General features: G+C 36.5%; 1 protein-coding gene across 2 annotated transcripts in view; it reads left to right on the top strand.

The window, feature by feature from the left end:
- SNX29 (sorting nexin 29) overlaps positions 1-21,230 on the top strand; it is a 653,362-nt gene that overhangs the window by 429,655 nt on the left and 202,477 nt on the right. The window contains exon 19 of one of the 2 annotated variants that reach the window (XM_074280587.1): positions 4,933-5,084. The exons of the other annotated variant lie outside the window; for it this stretch is intronic. Coding sequence (XP_074136688.1) covers positions 4,933-4,950 — 18 coding nt within the window. The 3' untranslated portion in view covers positions 4,951-5,084. Of the gene's footprint in view, positions 1-4,932; positions 5,085-21,230 lie in introns of those variants that run through there. 2 annotated transcript variants of the gene reach the window in all.

The following is a 21,230-nucleotide window of genomic DNA, read 5'->3' as shown; positions in this document are numbered from 1 at the left end:
TAGATATAAATTGCAAAGAGGAAGACTTAGCAATCAAGAACTCTTCCAAATTAGAATTGCCTGTTTCTGGAAGTAGTGAGCTGTTCCTTATTTGAGTTTTTCATGCCAAAGTTAGATGCCTCATGGTTGGATCTATTGTAGACTGACTTCTTCTTTAGGTACAGTTTGAACTAGAGGACCTCTAAAGCCCTTCTCAACTCTTAAATTCTGGAATTCTTATTAGGACATCCTACATGACAGTGTTAAATATTTTATATTTGTCTCTTTGTTGATCATGAATCATAGCACTTACAAAATTTGAGAAGCTTCCAAAACATGCAGACAGAAATTAATTCTAAAAGCTTTTGAGATTTTGAGACAACTCTATCTAAAATATAAAATTACCCAGAATGTCTTGTGCAAGAAGTGCTCTAATCTTAATTCTATGTTTCTGTTTCTATCTCCCATATCCTTATTAGTTCTTAGATAAGGATTTTGGTCATGGTTTCCCTCTACCTTGTCTTACAGGAGGTGAGATTAAAGAAAACTTAATGAACAAGAATTCCAACGATGCATCTGAAACTTTTTGTTTGTTGTTTTAGTTGCCTTGACTTTGGCTCAGGAACAGGCAGGCTTGGATGTGCACAAACTTTTCTTAATTTCCCACATTCCACAAGCTTTTATATTTTTCTTGCCTGTAATATATACAAATATAATACTATCAATTACTTTGTTAAGACATCTCTCTGTTCCAATGCCTTTGCTTACCAGAATATACCATAATTGAAGACTATCTTGTAAATGAATAGTTTTCAACATCCACCCTTGCAAGACCTTGTGTTCTAAATTTTTCTCTCTTCCTCCTTCCCAACCCCTTCTCTAGACAGCAAGTAATCCAATATGTGTTAAACATGTACAATTCTTCTAAATATTTTTCCACATTTATCATGCTGCACATCTCTTTCTTCTTTGATCATAAATTCCTTCTTTCTCTACATATCTGAGAGGTAAACTATCCCTTGTTCTCTTTAGTCTCACCTTTTATGTCTAAATCAGGAATTGGGTGATTGTTTTGATCAGAGTAGCTGTTATTGTGCATGTTATTTTCCAGGTTATATTCATTTCATTTTGCATAAGTTCATATAAGTCTTCCCAATTTTTTTCCTGAAAGTATCCTGTTCATCATTCCTTGTAGTACAATTCCTTGCAGATTTTAATTCTATCACAATCACTATATATAACTTGTGTAGTCCTTTCCCAGTTGATGAATCTCCCCTTGATTTCCAGTTCTTTGCCATCACAAAAAGAATGGCTATAATTATTGTCATATAAATAAGTCCTTTTCCTTTTTCTTTGATCTCTTTGGGATATAATCTAGTGATATCACTGGATAAATGTTATATAGTTTTATAGCTCTTTGAGCATAATTTCATATTGTTCTTCAGAATGATTAGACTAATTTACTACTAACAATGCATTAGTGTCCCAGTTGTTCTACTTTACCTCCATCGTTTGTGATTTTCCTTTTCTAGCTATCCAGTAGGCATCAGGTGTTGTTTTTAAAATTTGTGATCTCTAAGTAGAAGTGATTCAGAATATTTTTTTGTGTGATCATTGATAGGTGTGATTTCTTTTTCTGAAAACAGGTTAATCATATCCTTTGATCATTTATCAAGAGGGGAAGGACTCATATTTTCATGTATTTGGTTTAGTTGCCTATATATTTGAGAAATGAGGCCTTTATCAGAGATATTTGCCATGAATTTTCCCTCCGGGTATCCTGTTTTCCTTCACATTTTGACTGCATTATTTTGTTTGTGCTCAAGCTTTTTAATTTCATGCAAACAAAATTTTCCATATTATTTTATGTGATGTTTTCTGTCTCTTTGTTTGGTCATAAATTCTTCCCTTTCCCCCAGATCCAACAGGTATATTTTTTCTAAACTTCCCTAATTTACTGGGATTTATGTAATAATACAATTATCTGATAATAGCTTCTTCCTAGCAGGGGAAGAGAATAAGTCACAGCAGTGTTAAGCATCATGAATTTAAATATTAGAAAGGAAGAAAGCCCATGCTGTCAAAGAGTTTATATTCTAATGGAGGAAGATAACATATTAGGTAACCTGAAAAGTGGGATTCAGTTGATTTGGGTTAAGAGATGGCCTCAAAGGTTTGCTTTTGGGCAAAAGAAGTTGAAAGATCACCTTCTAGAGCCAGCCTTCTGGGAACAGAATCCAAAGATTTGATGGAAGGTGAATGAAAAAGAAGGATGTTGGGGAAGATGTTCATGTTAATCACTTGGCATTTGCTTATAGAATAACTAATCATTAAAAAAAAAAAAATTATCCAATCCATTTTAACCAACATTTAAAAATTGTCTGCTATGTGAAAGGTATTGTGCTAGACATAGATGCTTCAGAGATGAAAAATTTCATAGTCTCTGGTATTCTAGAGCTATCCTCTAATAGGTAGATAATATACTTACACAAATATGTTATGTTTGCAAAGTAATATAAGCTAAGAATGTAGGAGAGATCCAAAATGTTTCCAGGAGGTCTTTCAGCTTTGGGGGATTAGAAAAGACTTCTAGTGTCAGATAGTACTTGAGCTAGGTCCTGAAGGAAAATGATGGCATGATAGGATGTGGATATGGCACAGCTAAGTGGACAGTGAATTCTAGGTCATAAGGACAAAAAAAATGAAATAAAATAAAATAGCACCCAGGTAAAGCTACATAATAGGCTAGAATGGAGTCAATGAAAAGGAAATAATTCATAATAAGATGGAGATAGTAATCGTAGATTGAAGCCAGATTGCTAATGTCCTTAAATGTAAAAATAGGTTATTTTATTTTTTATTCATAATGAAAAAAAAAACCCACAGAATTTTAAAGTAGAAAAGTAACAGATAGATCTAACTGTTATAAAGACTATTTTTGTAGCTGTATGAAGGATGGATTAACACAGGGTGAAAGAGGCTATTATAATAAAACACTTGAAGGGTAATAAGCTCCTGGACGGTTGTGTCCGGACTAGTTCTCTGGAGGATCTCTGTATCAGCCCAATTCCAAGGACTAGAAAGAAAGATGTTGTCATCAACAAAAAAAAGAAATCTATAAGGCTAAATCTAGGAAACTTATAAACATAATTTTCCTTTTTTTATTCAGGAAATTTATCTATACATAGTAGGATGAATGGGTTACTGTTTATAAAGATGACTATTCATATGGAATTGCTAGCATCATGTATTCAGCAAAAAACTAATGGAAATAGGCTTTTTAAAAAACCTGACTTTTTCATTTGCTTTTTTCTGATATAAATTTGCATATTTGTTTCTCTGCATGTTTGAACAGGTTAAAGAAATTTTTAGCCTAAAAGGAATATTAGGAGCCTATGTTTATTTCAATGCAGTATATTAGGCTTTTTTGATGATTTTAATAAACATCCACAAAGCTGCTTGTATTTAGATGTGTTATAGAAATCTTTTATCTCCTATAGTAAATACCTTTACCAACTATATAGTAGTAACAGGTTTTTAATCTGTCTGTTATGACATCATCATTATAAATATATTATTGACACAACATTTCGTAGTTGTATGACCCTGGGCAAGTCACTTAATCCCAATTGCCTCAGCAAAAAAAAAAAAAAAAAAAAGTATACATACACACACACACATTATTAATTTAAATATATAATGATCTTGAACAGAGTAGATTCCAGTGAGAAACTACTTCTATTGCCTTTTTTTTTTTTTTTTTTTTTTTTTTTTTTCTGATGAACTCAAACTTCAATGGCAGCCCTAGAAGTAAATTGGCAGTAACTGGAACTATTTTGAGATTCCAAAGAGAGAAACTAACATCAATAGAGAGTTAAATTTATGGATCACTGATAGCTTTGGCAAACCTTTTTATTAGAGATGCCTAATAAATACTTTATTATTGATAGATTACTTAAGGAAACGGACTTTTCTCTTGCTTGTCACTGAGACCACACTTTTATATACAGAAATGATTCATTGTTAGTGTGGGTGTTGATAAAACTAATATCTAGTTTAGTTGTAATTCTCTCTTAACAAAGGCATGAACAGGAATTATTTACCTTTAATTTATGATTATTACACTACTTTGCAGGTAAATCTAGTTCACCACATGGAGTACCAAATGGGAAGATAAAGCTTTATTAGGTCAAATTTTCTCAGGTCAAATAAACAAGAAATTATTAATTGCATACTACGTGTCAGTCAGGCATTGTGCTAAGCACAGGAATACAGTTTGTAGTCAATCTTTAAAAATATATACACACACAAATAAACACACATATACAATTCAAGTAAACAATCTGCCACTTAAGGATGTTGTCACTAGAGGACAGGAATACATGATCAGCAATTCAATAAAAGTTAAAAAAATTCTTTACTAACACTTTTAGTGTTTACCAGGCACTATCCTCATTGCTGTGGATAAAAAGACAAAAATGAAAATAGTCTTATCCTCAGTAAGCTTATATTTTCCTGGAGAAAGCATGTACATAGATAAGCAAATGCAAAAGGATTTCAGAGGTAGGAGTAGGAGGTAAAAGAGTTCAGTCATCTAAGATCAAAGACATTTGGCTGACATTCTTTATGACCTTGAATTTTTTTACACTTTATTTAAAAAATAAAAACATAACTATGAACAGCTAAACTTGAACAATATTATCATACTAAATTTCACATCTTTTTAACATTATAAATTACAATATAATTATTAATATACATTACTGAAGGGAATTGCCACATGAAAATTCCCTATGTAAGATGAAATCTTATTCTCAATCTCTGCCAGCTCTCCAAGTATTTAAATTAAAATAAAATCCTATGTATATCTTATAATAATAGAGATTACCATAACTCCTTAATGGCCACATTAATGGGCCATCACCAGTAATCTTGACTTTTATCTTTCCACAGGACTTCAATTACTCTTGAGGAGAGAGTGAGGTCTCTGTGCAGTTCTGTTTCACTCAAATCCAGTTCACCTGCAAGTCAAGACATTACCCTTATGATGTCATTGATCCTCTTGGAGAATAAAAGATAAATAACAAGGGTCCCATCAATAAAGTTTAATCTTGCATTATTCCTCTCTACCTAGGAGAATTTTGAGTGAGGTGTCCTTCTTGGATCATGACAATTTAGATATAAAGGTCATCTGGTTCAATTCTCTTTAAGATTTAAACTAGCCCCCTTTGACTTCAAATCCACCTTTTTTTTCCACTCTGCCATGCAGCCTGCTAGATCATTTTGCAGATATATATCATCAGACTGTTAGCTACCCAATAATGATTTTTTTAAAGCCATAGTGAGTTGGGTGTGTAAGAGTTACAATTTGAACTGGTAGAAACAGTGAAATCATGGATCCTAGAAGCACTTAGGTATATTTGATTGTGTTGCTTTAAGGAAGTTGAAAATAATTAGTTTGATTCAATTTCATATTTGTCATTAATAATATTTACCTCTTTGTTCTAAGCCTATTCTTGCACATAGATCTTCGTTGATTTGTTACTGTTTGATTATTACAAGGAATCAGAAACCCTTCGTGGAAGTTGGTCTTCAACCTTCAGTTTGATTCAGTATCAGAATGCTTCCAAAGTAGTATTTTCTAGACTCCCTGATGAGGATCCAGTAGCAATGAACCCCAGGACTCTGTGGGAGTTGGACCTCCAAAACCATATTGGAATTTCTGGCTGTTGAGTGATGTCTCAAAAGAATTTGTAGGCTTAGATCATCTTCAAATCAAGAGGCAAAGATTTTATTACACTGCTTATATTCCACTGGTTATATTCCAAAAGAGAATTTTAGCTATTAATAAGAGGAATTTCCTAGTGGAACTAAGGAGAAACATGCCATAGCAAGGGAGACTACTAAGGCAGGTTAAGTTCCTAATGAACTAGTCATTGTGATGTTTAGTAAGCTGGCTAATTCCTAAATGGAATTAACCATCATGATGTTTAATGTGACTAACCATTTAGTAAGTGGGTTAACTCTAAAAAGGAGTTAGCAGTTAACAAAGAGAAAGGCTCAGGCTAAGTTTCCTAGCAGAACTTGCTGTTAACAAAGGGGAAAATGCCTAAATTCCTAATGAACTAGTAATGCCATAAAATGGGCTCAGTTCTTCTAGAAGTTAGTGAAGAAGTAGGGCTATAGTAGCTTCTGCTATAGGAGAAAAATAACTTCAGGGTTGACATCCTAACTTGGCCTTCTAATTGGATGAGTGACTGTGGGATGTTGGCAATTTGGTCAATACAAAGAATGTCCTGAATTCAACAAAGGCCCACTTAAGGACAAGAATAAGGCCCACACAAGGATATTATTCTGTCAGTGCTCCTCCCACCTTGCCTTAGGAATTAATTTGGTCCTTTCTTGATAATCCTCCTCCCTATGACCTACTTAGCTATCAAGTACCAAGGACCTCATCATCCCTTTTCACTAACCTGAAGAAAAATTGTTAGAGAATCACTTAGAGAGACTGACTCCTCTTTGGTTTCCTGTTTTTAGTCTATCTTTTATGTATCAAAAATGTAAGGAATAAGTGTGGTTTCTCATAAGAATCATTAACTAAGGTAGATTAAACCTACCATTTAGATTTTAATATATGAAGTGAATTGATGAGTTTGGAAAATGAAATTCTATAAGTATCATGATGAAGAACTTAAAATAGTTTAAGTATTGTGACTAGCTAAGCTTGAGCAAACATTTGTAATAAGTCAAGCATATTGACTTTGTAACACTTTAACCATGGGTGAACAGGAAACAAGACTTTTCAGAATAATAAGACTCAGCACCAAGGGCCTGTGTAATCATTAGGCTCTGTGCTCTTCCAGCAGAAAACATTTAAGACATAACTGCTTAGAGAACCACCTGGCCTGGAGATATTAGAGAAGTTTCCAAACTGGCTGTCTCTATTTGTTGATTGAGAAAAGGTAAACCAAATCTCCTTAGTTATTTTAGAAACCTTTAACCCCTCTGGCTTAATTGATTATTAGCCTTTGAAGCAGAACAGACCCTTTTGGAAACATTTATTGCTTAACCAAGACCTAGTACCACAAAAACCTATCTGTATTCCAAAGACAAATAAAGGAATAAAGATCGAGTTTGCCAATGATTTTGGGATGACTAACAGGAGATGGGTGGGCTAATAATTTGTTATTTTTATTTCTTGACTATTTAAATCATGATTAGCCTCTGTAAAATTGGCCTTCTTTCTTTGAGCACTTGGGAACAGACCAATTAGAATAGTAAGATTCTAATTCTAAAACTTCTAATCTAAAACCTCAAATCTCTGAGTTGTCATTTTTGGATGGGGGTCACACTTCTTTCTACACACACACACACACACACACACACACACAAGGATCTGCATTGAAGGTGTCAAAACTCTGATGTATTTTGTTCACCAATACATATATGTACATATATGTATATAATGCTTAATCAGATGGTAAAGTCTATGCTAAGTTGCCCTAGGAACATTTAGTATCATGGAATTTTCATAAGTTATCTCATTAAGGATTCTTTGATAATTTTCATGAAATAAGTTATCTCTAAAATGAAATTTGAACAAGAACTTTGGATGGAGATTTAACCATATAGGAAAACCCCACAGAGAATATGGTCATGTGTATCTCTAGTGCTGTCTGTTCAGAGGATGGACAGGACATTCTCAGTCATCTGACAAGTCTCTCATTTGGAATACTAGTCTGATTTTTGGTTTACCATTGAAATTTAATCCTGCCTTTACTTCTTTCTGCCCTGATTTTCAGGATGAAGAATTAAATTTGAAATCTAATAGGACATTATTTCACACTGCTAGAAGATAGTCTAAGGCATGTAAACAGAAGAGGTCAGTGATTATCGATTAAGAAATCTCAGTAGAAAAGATGAGCTGATAGATTGATTGCAATCCTATAGTGTATGCCTGTTCTCTGTAATGTGGTTATGAAACTCCACAGTCTATCTTTCTTAATATTCTTTATCTAAAAATTGTTTGGTTTTGTGGTTTTTTTTTTTTTCCATGGTGGCAAGTGGTTGGTTACTAAGTAGATATCATCTTTGGAGAATAGATATTGTACTAGTTAACTTAAAAGAAAATCTTATTTGTAAATCCCTTCATGGAGAAGAATTATTTAATTCAATCATGCTTTCTGAATATAGGAAAGAAGTACATTTTTTTTAGTGTATCAAAATTTTTTTATTATTTATTATTTTTTGATATTATGCATGAGTAATTTTTTTTTATAACATTATCCCTTGTATTCATTTTTCCAAATTATCCCCTCCCTCTCTCTACTCCTTCCCCTTAATGACAGGCAATCCCATACATTTTACATATGTTATAATATAACCTAGATACAATATATGTGTGTAAATACCATTTTCTTATTGCAAATTAAGTATTAGATTCCAAAGGTATAAGTAACCTGGGTAGATAGGCAGTAGTTCTAACACATTCACTTCCCAGTGTTCCTTCTCTGGGTGTAGTTGTTTCTGTCCATCATTGATCAACTGGAAGTGAGTTGGATCTTCTTTATGTTGTAGATATCCAAGAAGTACATTTTTTTTAACTTCTTGTGAAGACCGAGTTAGCACCCTGGATGCCTTAGAATCAGCAGGAGTCAGGATAAGCAAAAGTTCTTGGTCTTTATTCTTGGTCTTTAGGGGTAGAAGTGAAAGGGATGGACGCAGGATCTCCAAGACCTTCTTTCACCTTGTCTACCACCAAAGTGACTCTGGCTTATTTTACTCCACCCCCTAATCCCTCCCACAATTCTCTGTATACACCAAAAGATCGAACCTGCACAGAATAGTGGGAAGAACCATTTTCCAAGCATATGCCAATAGAGCATTGTCCAATAGGTAATTAGCCATAAGTGCTTGGTTGACCCCAGTGCATCAACTCAGAGTTTCAGTCATTTACATTCTTTTCTGATATCTGTGTCCATCTTGATGGATAGGTTCAGAAGAGCTTTTAATAGCCTATTGCATTGTTAGAAAAAGGAAATGTTTGGTGTATTTTGAGAGTATGGCTTTGGGGTAACTTGTTCTTGAGTCTGTAGAATAAAAAAAAAAATGTTCTTTTGCACTGACCTCTCTACTTTCTAGAGTAGATGAATACAGAAAATCTTGAAAGGTGTGTGCATACATATCCTCATAGAAGGAGCTATTCCTTTCAGAGTACTTGGTTTATGAATAGAACATTTAGCCTAATGTTCTATTCATAAATTGGTAAACAAAAATTGGAAAGGTTTATAGTCTTACCTTTTGGCTGGGCAACTCTAGAATATGCTTTTAAGTGAATTGAGAATCACCTAAGGAAATTTACCATTTCTAAAATAATAAGAATAATATGAAGAAAATAAGATAATTTTTTTAAACTCTAAATTTTCAGTTGCCTAAGATGTTCATCATAGAAGTTCTTTACAATCAAGGTATTTCTGCAAGATTTTTCTCATTGTCATTCTGTCTCTAGTTTCCTTGCCCTTTGACCTCTTCCTCTAATCTTTTTTTTTTTTTTTTTTTTTGTTTATTCAACCCAAATATTCTCCAAAAAAAAACCCAAAAACCCTTTCTTTTTCTTTTAAACCAAGTACACATAATGATTCCAAAGAATATAATTCCTTTTATGCTGGCTGACTAAGAGATCCATTTTCCTCTATTTTGGATTGTGGATATTATAAGTAAAAGGATAACTAAAAAATTCTTCTCATCTAGATCTACCATTGTTTGCAAAATTTCAGAAGAAGAGAATTGAGTTTTCTCTGGTTTCTGACATTTTTTTCCTCCAATGAAAAAAAACCTATTTCTCATTGATGATTATAGCAGTTAGCTTTTACCCAGCACCGACTATGTGTCAGGCACTGTGCTAAAAACTTTACAAATATTATTTCATTTGATCCTGATAACACTCCCCAGACATAGGGGCTATTATCCCCATTTTATAGTTGAGGAAACTGAAACAAAAAGAGGTTAAGTGATATAAGAAATCTGTTTAGACTAGTCCCATCTCTCAAACACAGGAACTATGACATGAAGATAGAAAATGTAGTACTTGAGGACTAAAGAAAGTGTAATAAGTCATGAATTCAACAGGTAAGGATCTGGTTATTGTGATTGATATGTTTAAAGATACCTTAGTTTTTGTTATTCTGGATTTAGTGTCTATATCACAAGTTAGCATGTATCTTTTATTGTATATGTTGTATTGACAGCAATATATTATAATTAGATAAGCTCTCTGTGAGCATGAACTGCCTCTGTCTGTTTCTTAGATCCCAAAGGTCTGTTACAATAGAATATTTATATGGTTTTGTTTAAAATTTCCACTGACATTTCTAAACTGCTTCCTTGTTTCTCCTAAAGATGTTTCTGTAGCATGTAAACAATGTTGTCTGGGTATCTTTTGAGGGACTTTGATGATGCATTTATAAAATCCATTGATACTTTTGAGCCATTTATCTTACTTCCTTTCTAGTTTATAAGCACCTTCTTTCTCTGTGTGTTTTTTGTTGTTGTTGAGGCAATTGGGATTAAATGACTTGCCTAGGGTCACACAGTTAGGAAGCATTAAGTTCCCTGTGTATTTTTGTGTCTTGGACTTGCAGAGAAAAATCACAGTTTTCTTTTCTTTGTCATTTTTACAGCTTTTATTCTTGTGATGAACAAGTGTTATGTGACCCTGTGTATATGTATTGAAATACCTGGGTGAGAGAAAATACAGGAGAGCCAAAATAATGTAAATTTAAGAGCATTTATTGCTGGCCAGCAACTGAGTCGCCCTAGTACAAGACTAGGGGAGTCAGCCCTGAGCAGTTTCAGGAACACATATTTATAGGAGAAAACCACAAGAATGTTCTGAAAACATTTATCACACTAAAATTCCATTCTCAGATAGGTGGCAAAGGTTAACAAGGAAACAATATTTCTTTAAGTTTTATGCTTGTCAAGTTGTCAAGGTCTTTGGTTATTATGAGGTTAGAGTGGTACATCTGGGGGCCATATGTGGCTGTAATTGGAAACAGGAGATACCACCTGTATTAGGGAGTGAAGAGCTGGCAACATAGTTCTGACTGCAGACAGAGCTGAAACTGGAATAATGTTTTCATGGTCTCAAGAGTGCAGGACAGGGGACAGTGTCCATCCAATTCACTCTCCCCTTTTACTTGTGACTGTTTAGAAGCTGAACTCGCCAGAGGCCAGGGGGAGTAAGCAATCCTGGCAACAAACAACTTAACTGCCTGGATTCTTTTCCTGATTTATATGGTTAAACAGTTAATCAAACAAGGGGCAATTAGTAGAGCTAGCAGAAATAGAGTAAGGGGCCTATCAGGAAGGTTTAGAAGGGAGGTCATATCCAAGTGGACTAGTTAAAAAGTGACTGATACCAGGACACTGATTGTTGTTGGGCAGTCTCCTGCTCCTCGGTGCATCTTCTGACTGTAGCTAGGGACTTCCTTACCACCCCCAAGTTGTTAGCATAAAAACAGCAAGCTTTTCCAAGAGCCGTACATAGTCCTCCTTATTTAAGATAGAGCAAATCCAAGGTGCGGCAATTTTGTAGGACTACCTCTGCTAAGGAGTTTAAGGAGTTTTCCAGGAAGGATATTTGATAAAGGACCTGATTTTCTAGGTCCTTTATGTCCTGGCCTACCTGGGAACCCAGAGCTAACAACTGGCTGTCACCTTAGATCAGGTAGTGGTTCCCATTTTCTGGCCAGGATCCAATCACCTGATTGGAGGCCTGGTCCAGCAGGCTGGGACGGGGGAGACTGGGCAGAACCATGATAGAGAGTTCTCACTGCTGCCTGGGTGTCCTGGAGAGCCTGTAGGGACTTGAAAAGGGAATCATTAGTAACATCATAAGAGCCATGCTGCCCCATGCGGGGAAGGATAGTAGGTAAAACACTAAATAGGATTTCAAAAGGTGAGAGGAAGAGAACAGAAGGATTTGGAGTATACCTGGCCCTAAAGAGGGCAAAGGGAAGGAGTCCTACCCAGGTCTCGCCAGTTCCCAACTGGAGCTCAGAAATGTGCTCCTGAAGAGTCCTGTTTATTCCTTCTATCTGACCCGAACTCTGTGGTCCATAGGCACAGTGAAGGCGACACTTGAACCCAAGGGCCTGTGCCAGGGACTGAACAACATTAGAAACAAAAGCCAGGCCATTGTCAGACTGAGGGAGAAAAGGAGGCTGAACTAGGAGATAATTGCATTCACAAGTTTCTTAGTTACGTCCAACTTGACGGGAAAAGCTTTGAGCCAACCAGAGAAGGTGTCAATGAAACCTAAAAGAAAACAATTTCCTTGAATCTGGGTTTCCATATCCATGAAATTGACTTCCCAGCGTTCACCAGGCGTGAGTCTTCTGAGGTGCAGAGTAGGCACAGTGGGGGGATGGGTAGGGTTCACCTTGGCACAGGTCTCAGTGAGGGATTTCATTTGAGGCAAAAAAAAAGAAACAGGCAAGGAGATCATATAAGTGAGTCCCTCCTAAGTGAGTTAGAGAATGCATCTTCGAAATGAAGGGATAGCCCAAGGCTTTTGGAGGAATCGCATGTCCATCTGAGGTGCCCAGCACTGGCCATTAGCTGGGACAGGAGGATCTTGAGGTCCGTACGTAGGATATCTGGGACAGGTGTCCATCACGTCAGGGAGCTCACCCATTTGCTTGGTTGCACCTTTGGAGGCCTCAGCAGCAGCAGCATTTCTACAAGTCACTGTGTTGTTCCCGGTCTTGTGGGTTGGAACATGGGTGATAGCCACCTCTCTGGGGCACCAAGCAGAATCTAGGAGTGTTTGGATGTACTCCTTTTTCCTGACTTTTTGCTTTCAACAGTGAGCAGACTACGCTGTTGTAAACGTAGCTGTATATGTGGACAGTTGCAAAGGCGTATTGGCTGTCGGTATAAATATTTATTCTCTTACCCTCTGCCAGCTATAAGGCTTTGGTCAGAGCAATGAGCTTAGCTCGCTGTGCTGAGGTGCCAGGCGGGAGGTTTTCTGTCCATAGAGTGGCAGACAAAGAGACCACTGCGGCATTAGTCTAGTGCTGTCCATCAATGACCATGCTACTCCCTTCTGTGAACAGAGTTAAGTCCAACTGCAGGAGTGGGGTGTCTCACAAGTCTGGGCGAGAAGTGTAGGGAATTTCAGGCAGGTCAGAGGCGAAGAGGGTGGCAGGATTCAGGGAATTTGGAGGAGCAAATGTAACTCTGGTTTTATCAAGCAACAGAACTTGATAGTGGGTGAGGCAGGAATTAGAAATCCAGCATTACAGGAGAGAATGAAGGAGTTGGTCTAAATGATGTTCAGCCACCACTTCCAGAGGCTGCCTGAAAGTGAGTTTAAAAGCCTCTTTTTGACTGGGAGTTAATGAGGTATCCAACTAGAGCTAGGAAATCTGGGACTTAGAGATATCACTTGAGTATGAATGAGATAGGTCATTTGGAGTTTTATCTTCTGGAATGTCAGATCTCCACAACCTTAATTATCTTCTCCAGAGCCCTAATTATCTCAGTGTTAAAGTAGCAGAAAGGGGGTTTGCAAGCAGGGGGATTGAGGCAGAACAGTTCAGGGAAACTGAGTCAGAACAATAAAAGGGAATTGTAGCACAACATTCCACACTCTCTTCTAAATATTCAAATCATTGAATTACCTTCCTCTAGATACTTGGAAGGTCTCAGCACCATAATTTTGACCAACCTTATTTGAGGCAAACAAACTAAAATAAAACTAGAAAAATGCAAGGATTTATGGCAAGGATAAGTCTAACCCCAGAGTTAACAGCAGTACAAAGGCTTCCTGTTGCACATGTCAGGTCCTCTGCAGTTGGAGCACCATCTCAGCCAGAGAATCCAGTTTGAGATGGATAATTCACTGCGAGTTAAGTGGTCTACAGTCATTTGTGCATTTAACTCAGCCTCTGCTTATAGAGCAGCAGTAGTGCTCAAGACGTTTTAGGAGGGGCAACCCCATGGGTTATCAGAGACTCTAGGGGAGAAAGGTGAGGCTTAAGAGTTGTTACACCTTCCCCACCCAGAGGAACAAACAAGGCTGCTACTAGGATACCGGAAGGATCCAGATTTCTGAGAGAGTTATCAGAGTATGCAAGTTAGACCATCAAGGCAAGTAAACCCCCAACTTTAGAGGCCTGATATCAAACTGCAAAGTCCTTTGAGAATGCTGAAATCCTAATTAAGAAACTGGCATTACAGGACTGGTGACTGCCAAGTCCCAAAGTGCCTGATTTTTGGTTGTTTCTAAAACAATAGTCCCCAAAACTGAGTCTGCCAGGGCAATTCTAACGGAATAAGGGGTTTCAAAATTAAAGCACAACCAGCAGCCACATCTCAGAAGGTATGAGCAAGGAGTAAAAACAAAAAAGGACTGCTTAAAGGACTTCCAATTCAATCTGAACTAGTGAGATAGGGTTTGGGGCAGAAGTGCCTAGGGCAAAGTGAACAGGAAACTAGGGGTTCCCATTCTTTCAGGTGTTTTTAAGAAAAATCCATATTTCTCCAATTTTCTATCTCTTCCTCCTTTTTTTTTTTTTTTTGAAGCAATTGGAATTATCCAAAGAAAAGCCAATAAATTGTCAAATAACCATCACACATATAAATCCCAAGACTGAATTAAAATTCCCATATAGTTACACAATTGTAACAATTTCCATCCCAAATAGTAAACACACAGTAATATAGTTGCATCCTTAATCTTAAAGTAATAGATGACCCAGTCAGGGTTTAACAGTCATTCATCAAACATTCCCAAATTCCCCATATCAGTCCAGAGTACACTAGGAGAAGGGGCTATGATCTCTCATTTAAAAACTACATGCTGAGAATGGGTGAAGAACAGACTCTCAGTCCAAGCAGGGGGATGAGTATGGTGTGCTGAAATCCATCAATAGGCTGATCCAGAAGCAGATCAATATAGCTGTAATTTAACCAAAATTCTAGAACAAAAAACAATTCTAACAATAAAGGTTAGAATAGTCTGAGATAGAAAGACGTGGTTCACGAGATTGCTGCAAAATGTGAAGAGGCCCAGCAGCTCTTATGTGAAGGAACAAGTTTGCTTCATAGGACAGACAAAAGGTTATAGTCCTAATAAAAACAATTAGTTTTCACAGACCACTATGCTAATTGTCCTCTCATTAGTTAGAAACCTTTAAAAACCTGAATATCCACAGACACAATATCCAGTAACAGACGGATGACCAGCCTAAATACTTATTTTCATAAGTATTTGGATATAATGATTACATATAACCAGATTGGAAATAGCAAGTTATGACATAATTGAATTGAATTAACAATTCCTTTTGACTGTTGGCTCTGATTAGAAACAGGAGGAAAAAAATGCAGGGATATGACTATAATAATTTAAAAAATAAAAAAATTAAAAAAATAAAAAAATTAAAAAAATAATAATTTAAAAACTGATCCTTCAGGACATAAAGGACTAAATAACCTTGACTCAGTTTTACACCAGTAATTGTCCCAATGGAGCTTTAGAACTTTCAAATAATATTAACTACAAACCCAAGAAAATTTACCTCCAATAACATCCCATTAACCAAAATTTCAGATAAATCCCAAACAGGTATTTACCATGATCTTACATTGATAACAGTAAACAATTTATCCCAGTAAATTCACAACTTATCTTTCATATCTAAGTAGACAATTTCATAAGTTGAACATTATACAAATCGTTTTGCTTTAAAATACCCAATTCATAAAAATTCATAGAAAAATTCCAAATTGTATATTGTCCATAGCATTTTCAAAAGGACAGAGGAAAAACTATTATGTTCAGAGACCTTTGAAATGATGAGCATAACCTCAGGATATAATCAGTATAATCAATTAAAACTTATACAGAATATCCAATTCCACATAAAGAAAGATTCTAAATAAAATCAATTAAATTTTTAGAAATAACCCTACCAAATTATAGATCACATTTATGACCCTATTCCTTAAACAAGGAAACCATTATGTATCCAAAGAAACAAACAAGTCAAGTAACTTAAAAGTAGGCCTATCCTTTTAAAATCACAGATTGCCCTTTTCAGCAGACGTCCAAGTGGCCACAACTTGAACACACTTAGTGGGGGTGGGGGATAGGAAAGGAAAGGGAAGGGAAGGGGAGCTAAATCTGCACAAAAGATTCCCTCCTGTTCCCCACTCAAATTTCCCCACACAGAAGTCCTTCCATTAAAAACTTGCCTCTTCCTACTTAACTCTTCTCTTTCTCTAAGCTACATACTTTAAACAAATTCTAACAACCTTTCTAACTAGGTGCTTCAATGCTAAAGTAGCAGAAGCAGTTGGGGGGGGGAGGGTGAGTTGAATCTTTACCTTTGAAGACAAAAGATCCAGTATCTCCCTCCCTCACCCAACTTTTTTTTCAACATGTAAATACATTCCCAATACTTTTTCTCTCCTTTCTTAAATCACTTTCATTCTCCTGTCCTTTTCTTTCAAAACTTTTAAGATTCCCAATACAGTGAATAGCTAAATAATTCTATAATACCCACATATCTAGCAGAGCTGGATTTAAAGCATGAGAAGGCAACATACTTTACCTAATTAGAGGCATGTGACCTGTTTCAGGCAAGTTAAATTGAACCAAATCAAATATAACTTTAAAAGTTTCCTCTTCAGTATCAGATGTTTCAGTATTCAAACAAATGCTTTAAGATCTTATACTCAAAATAACAAATCTGGCATGCACAGGCAATAATAAAATTATTTCCCACAATTTCAGAATCATCCTAAAATTCCTAATCAAATGTTTTCTCCTGCCTGAGTTTCAAAGAAATTAGCATAAACTTCTTTTCCCCAGGTGGCTTCAATCAATAAGGTTTTATTTTTGCCCTTTAGGAGGCTAAGCTTGAATTTTATTGCTTTTCCCCTCTTCTCTAACTAAAGCAAGCTGCTTTTTTTTTTCTTGTTCCATTTACTTACAAATTAGTATAACAAGTTAAAAAGTTTAAAATCATAAGCAAATTCAGTCTTTGTGGGGATCTCTGAGGAAGTATTATCAACTAGAGCTTTCAGAGGGACCCCATCTAATTAGACAAGAATATATTTGAGATCTGATCTGCCCTTCCAGGATCGCTAACTTTGTTTCATTTTTTTCAATTAGTTGGGGATTAAAGGTTCCCTCTGGTGGCCACCTGGTTTCCACAGTAGGCCACTTTGACAATTCTCAATTAGTTTCCCCTTGATAATAACTTTATAGCCATAATCATTAGCATTTTTCTGAAATTCTTTAAAGTTTTTCAAGAAATACTTCAGGGGTCCTTCTTCTTGGAGAGCCCTGGACTCAAAATTTCCCATTTTAGACACAAGTATATTTAAACACAAAGAGACAGTAGAAAAACAATTCTGGAACATAAAAGACAGACAATCTAACCAGGGCACTCCAACAGCATCCCATGGAGGCCAGTGGGGATGATTGATGCTGTGTCCAGCATAGCCACTTACGATTATCCCAGAGTACTCACCCAAAATTGAACTAGTTTCCAGAACACTCGAAGCAAAATCGAATCAATTTAGGTCTCACTCTCCTGGTCTGCAGGAGGTTACCAAGGTCAGGGGCTGAATCAGAAATTTCTATATTATTAGTAAGTTCATTTCAAATCATTGAAAGAACATGACTCTTTCCACGTGAGCCTAATAACTTGATTTCCATTTGAACCATCCAAACCCAATTAATGTAAGATATAACTTTCTTCATGGGAACCTGACCGTTCCTTAACCCATAACAACATTTGTTTTAGCACCTTTTCCCATGAGAACTTGACCATTTTTTAGCCTATAAGATGGGAACGTACCACCTGTGTTTTGGCTCCAAATATGTGATTCAGGGAACTCGCCACTCCTTGGAACAGTTGCTGTTGATAAGGACTGGCCCCCTTGTCAAAACAACACTTGACTATAACCATCTGGAGCCCTTGTTGGTACATTACTTATATGATGTCTTTACTTGGCTCAAAACCTTCTTTGTTCCAATCCCTTTAAAAAGTGGGTAATGCATTTTCTATTCGGAGTTTCACCCATGAAGATGGTAGTACATGGGATGATTCGGCAGTTGGAGCCCTGCCTTCTCCCACATTCTTCCTTTTGATCTAGTGTTGGTGCTTCTTCGAATTGGTGATGTATTCTCTTCCCTTCTCTGCTTTGTCTTTTATGTATTCTGTGCATTGTATAATTAAATTTTACTTTCACTTTGGGGCAGCTAGGTGGCACAGTGGATAGAGCACCAGCCCTGAATTCAGGAGGACCCAAGTTCAAATCCGGCCTCAGACACTTCCTAGCTGTGTGACCCTGGGCAAGTCACTTAACCCCAGCCTCCAAAAAAATTTTTTTTTTTACTTTCACTTTAATTGAGTCCAAGAGCATCATTTATAGGAGCGGATCCAAACTTTTCTCTAAAATCACAAAACAGGGGCCAAGGAACATCTTCTTGGTGGCCACCCTCTAGAGATGGTAACCCTCTTTGACCTCCAGGGAAAGGGACAGCCAAAATAATGTAGTTTAGAATGTTTATTGCTGGCCAGCAACTTGAGTTGCCCTAATACAAGACTGGGGAATCAGCCCTGTACAGTTTCAGGGATACATATTTATAGGAGAAAACCACAAGAATGTTATGAAACATTTATCACACTAAAATTCCATTCTCAGACAGGTGGCAAAGGTTAACAAGGTTTGGTTATTGATAAAGTTAGAGCAGTACATCTGGGGGCCATATGTGGCTGTAATTGGAAACAGGAGATACCACCTATTAAGTTAGGTTCTTACTAAGTGCTAATGAGATAATGAGATGATAAGTTCTTACTAAGTGCTAAGTCTTAACAATTCTCTAGTTCCGGCCTTTCCTGGGAGTTTTACTTGTGAACTCCTGGGGAGGAGCTTGCATGTTTAGGAGGAGCAAGTTCATTGGTTGAAGTAATTTTTCTTAGAAGCCCTTGCGTTATCCCCCGCCCATTCTCTGGGAGGAGAAAAGAGGGTGGCACTCCAGAGATGGAGAGTCTTTTCTGGGCCAGACTTGAGGCGGCTCTCCGGAGGAAGAAGAAGTCAGTACTCTGGACCAGAGTTGGTGGCAACTGTCTGGAGACAAGGGCTCTCTACAGGAAGAAGAATCTGTCCCAGAGATTTGAGTTGAGACAGCAGATCTCCTCCCAGAGAGCGATCGGCAGTTTCTGGAGACAACAGCACAGTACACACCTGCTTTAGGGAGTGAAGAGCTGGCAACATAGTTCTGACTTCAGGCAGAGTTCAAATAGGGGTAACATTCTCAGTCTCAGGAGTACAGGACAGAGGACAGTGTCTGTCCATTTCAGTATGTATGTATGTATGTTGCAACTACATGAGCTGGTGGGCTTAATATACTAAGTATAAGAATTCTATTTTTTTCTCATCAGTCTCCTTGACTTTTTCCTCTCTCTAGACTTCCTTTTGCTTGGGAAATCAGATGAGTCTAAACCATGAGAATGTATGTGATACCCTTTTTTCTCGAAGATGTCCAATCTACACTCAAATTTGACAATCTATAAGAGAACTTTTAAATTTGACAGTACATTTTTTTTTGAAAATACAAAATTTTCCCTCTGTTGTAATTACATTGTTTCTACTAATAACATTCACAAACAAGCAACTTTCTAATGGCCAATAATTGTTACTCTAAGAATTCAAAATAAATTTAACAATGGCTGGTGATATTTTTGTGCTAAAGAATTGGCATTATTAATGTTTTTTTTTCATTAATTGTTATAAAATCATGTTAATTTTCCTTAAATTAAAACCATCAGACTTTTAAAAAACAAAATATCTTCCAAATGAAAAATCAACAGTGAATGCTTACTCATAGGAAGTAACAGGAAAAAAAAAAAAACAAAAACAAAAACAAAAAACTTAGAGATCCTCTCTTCCAGCCTTCATATGTATGGATGAGAAATCTCAGGCCCAAGAAGAGACATGGCTTATTTAGGATCACACAATTAATTGGGGCGACTAGATATCAGTTCTCTTGACTCCTGATCTATTGATTCTTCTACTCTATTGGGGCTCCAATGCCTACAAGCTTGTTTCCTAAAAAAAAGTCAACAAGATTTTCTTATTGATTGCTTTACTTCAAGACTTATTTTGAGCATTTCTTTCAGCACTTATCTATGGTTTTATTGAGTTTTCTTCATGTTTCTGACTTTAGTTCTGAGGGGAAATGGAGATTCAGTTATAGGATGCCCAGGGATTACAGGAACCTTGACAATGGTCACATGTCAGGGAGTCAGGATATACTATGTAAAAAGTATCTAGTTTTGAGAAGTTGTGAACCACGGTGGGTGGGCAGGTTGGACTGGAAGATTCTCTAAGGATCTAGTCCCAGATTCCAGGAAGATAAGTATTGAAATACCCACATTTGATGTCCTATTAGGCCTCTCAATCATATTCTTTTGCTCTAGTCAAGTAAGCCGAGGGTTCTAAACTAGCTTTGCTTTCCAGTAATGCTTATTTTGACAAAGTAAATAAAAAGCATTTCAGAAACTCGTGGTTGTAACCTTTGGCTTGATTTCAGCCTCAAGGTTTTGACTTGCAATGTCTTAAACTCAGTTTCCTGTTTGCCTAAATTTGGGGTTATTTGTTTACTTTGACCTCCATAAGTTGTCTTTTCTCACTTTTTGAAATTTATTATTGATATCTTGCCTTTTCCTGATCCCTTACAAGTATGTGCTCCTGTGCTTTTATTTGGCTGTTCTAAATCTATCAGTTAGATGATTATATGCCAAGGATGTTTTGGAGGAGATTTCTGATTGAGTGAGAGATGACTAAGTTCTATAAGTGTATCTTTCCCTTTGCTTATTCAGACCATGAAATTTCTTTTCAACTCTTAATTCTTTGATTCTAAATTGACTTGGACTCTTGGCACCAAAAAAATTCCCTCTAACTTTTCCTTCTTACCCCACCTGCATCTTTCCTGTGAAAAAATACTCAATACAATTGATTATTCACAAAGGTGAATAATAACAAAGATATTGCAAGGCAGGGGAACAAGAAACTCAAAGAACACTGATTGAAGATATTTCCCTTTATCAATACTTTCTAGGCTCTACCCTGTTCCAGTTTCACTAGGCCATCCAAATTCTGTTCCTTGCCTTAATCTTTATTCCTCAGCCCTTTGAATCCATGCAATGAAATGGAAACTAATG

This window comes from Sminthopsis crassicaudata, chromosome 1 (genome assembly GCF_048593235.1).
Source record: "Sminthopsis crassicaudata isolate SCR6 chromosome 1, ASM4859323v1, whole genome shotgun sequence".
In the NCBI taxonomy this organism is placed as follows: domain Eukaryota; kingdom Metazoa; phylum Chordata; class Mammalia; order Dasyuromorphia; family Dasyuridae; genus Sminthopsis; species Sminthopsis crassicaudata.
This window is presented reverse-complemented; position numbering and strand designations above follow the sequence as displayed.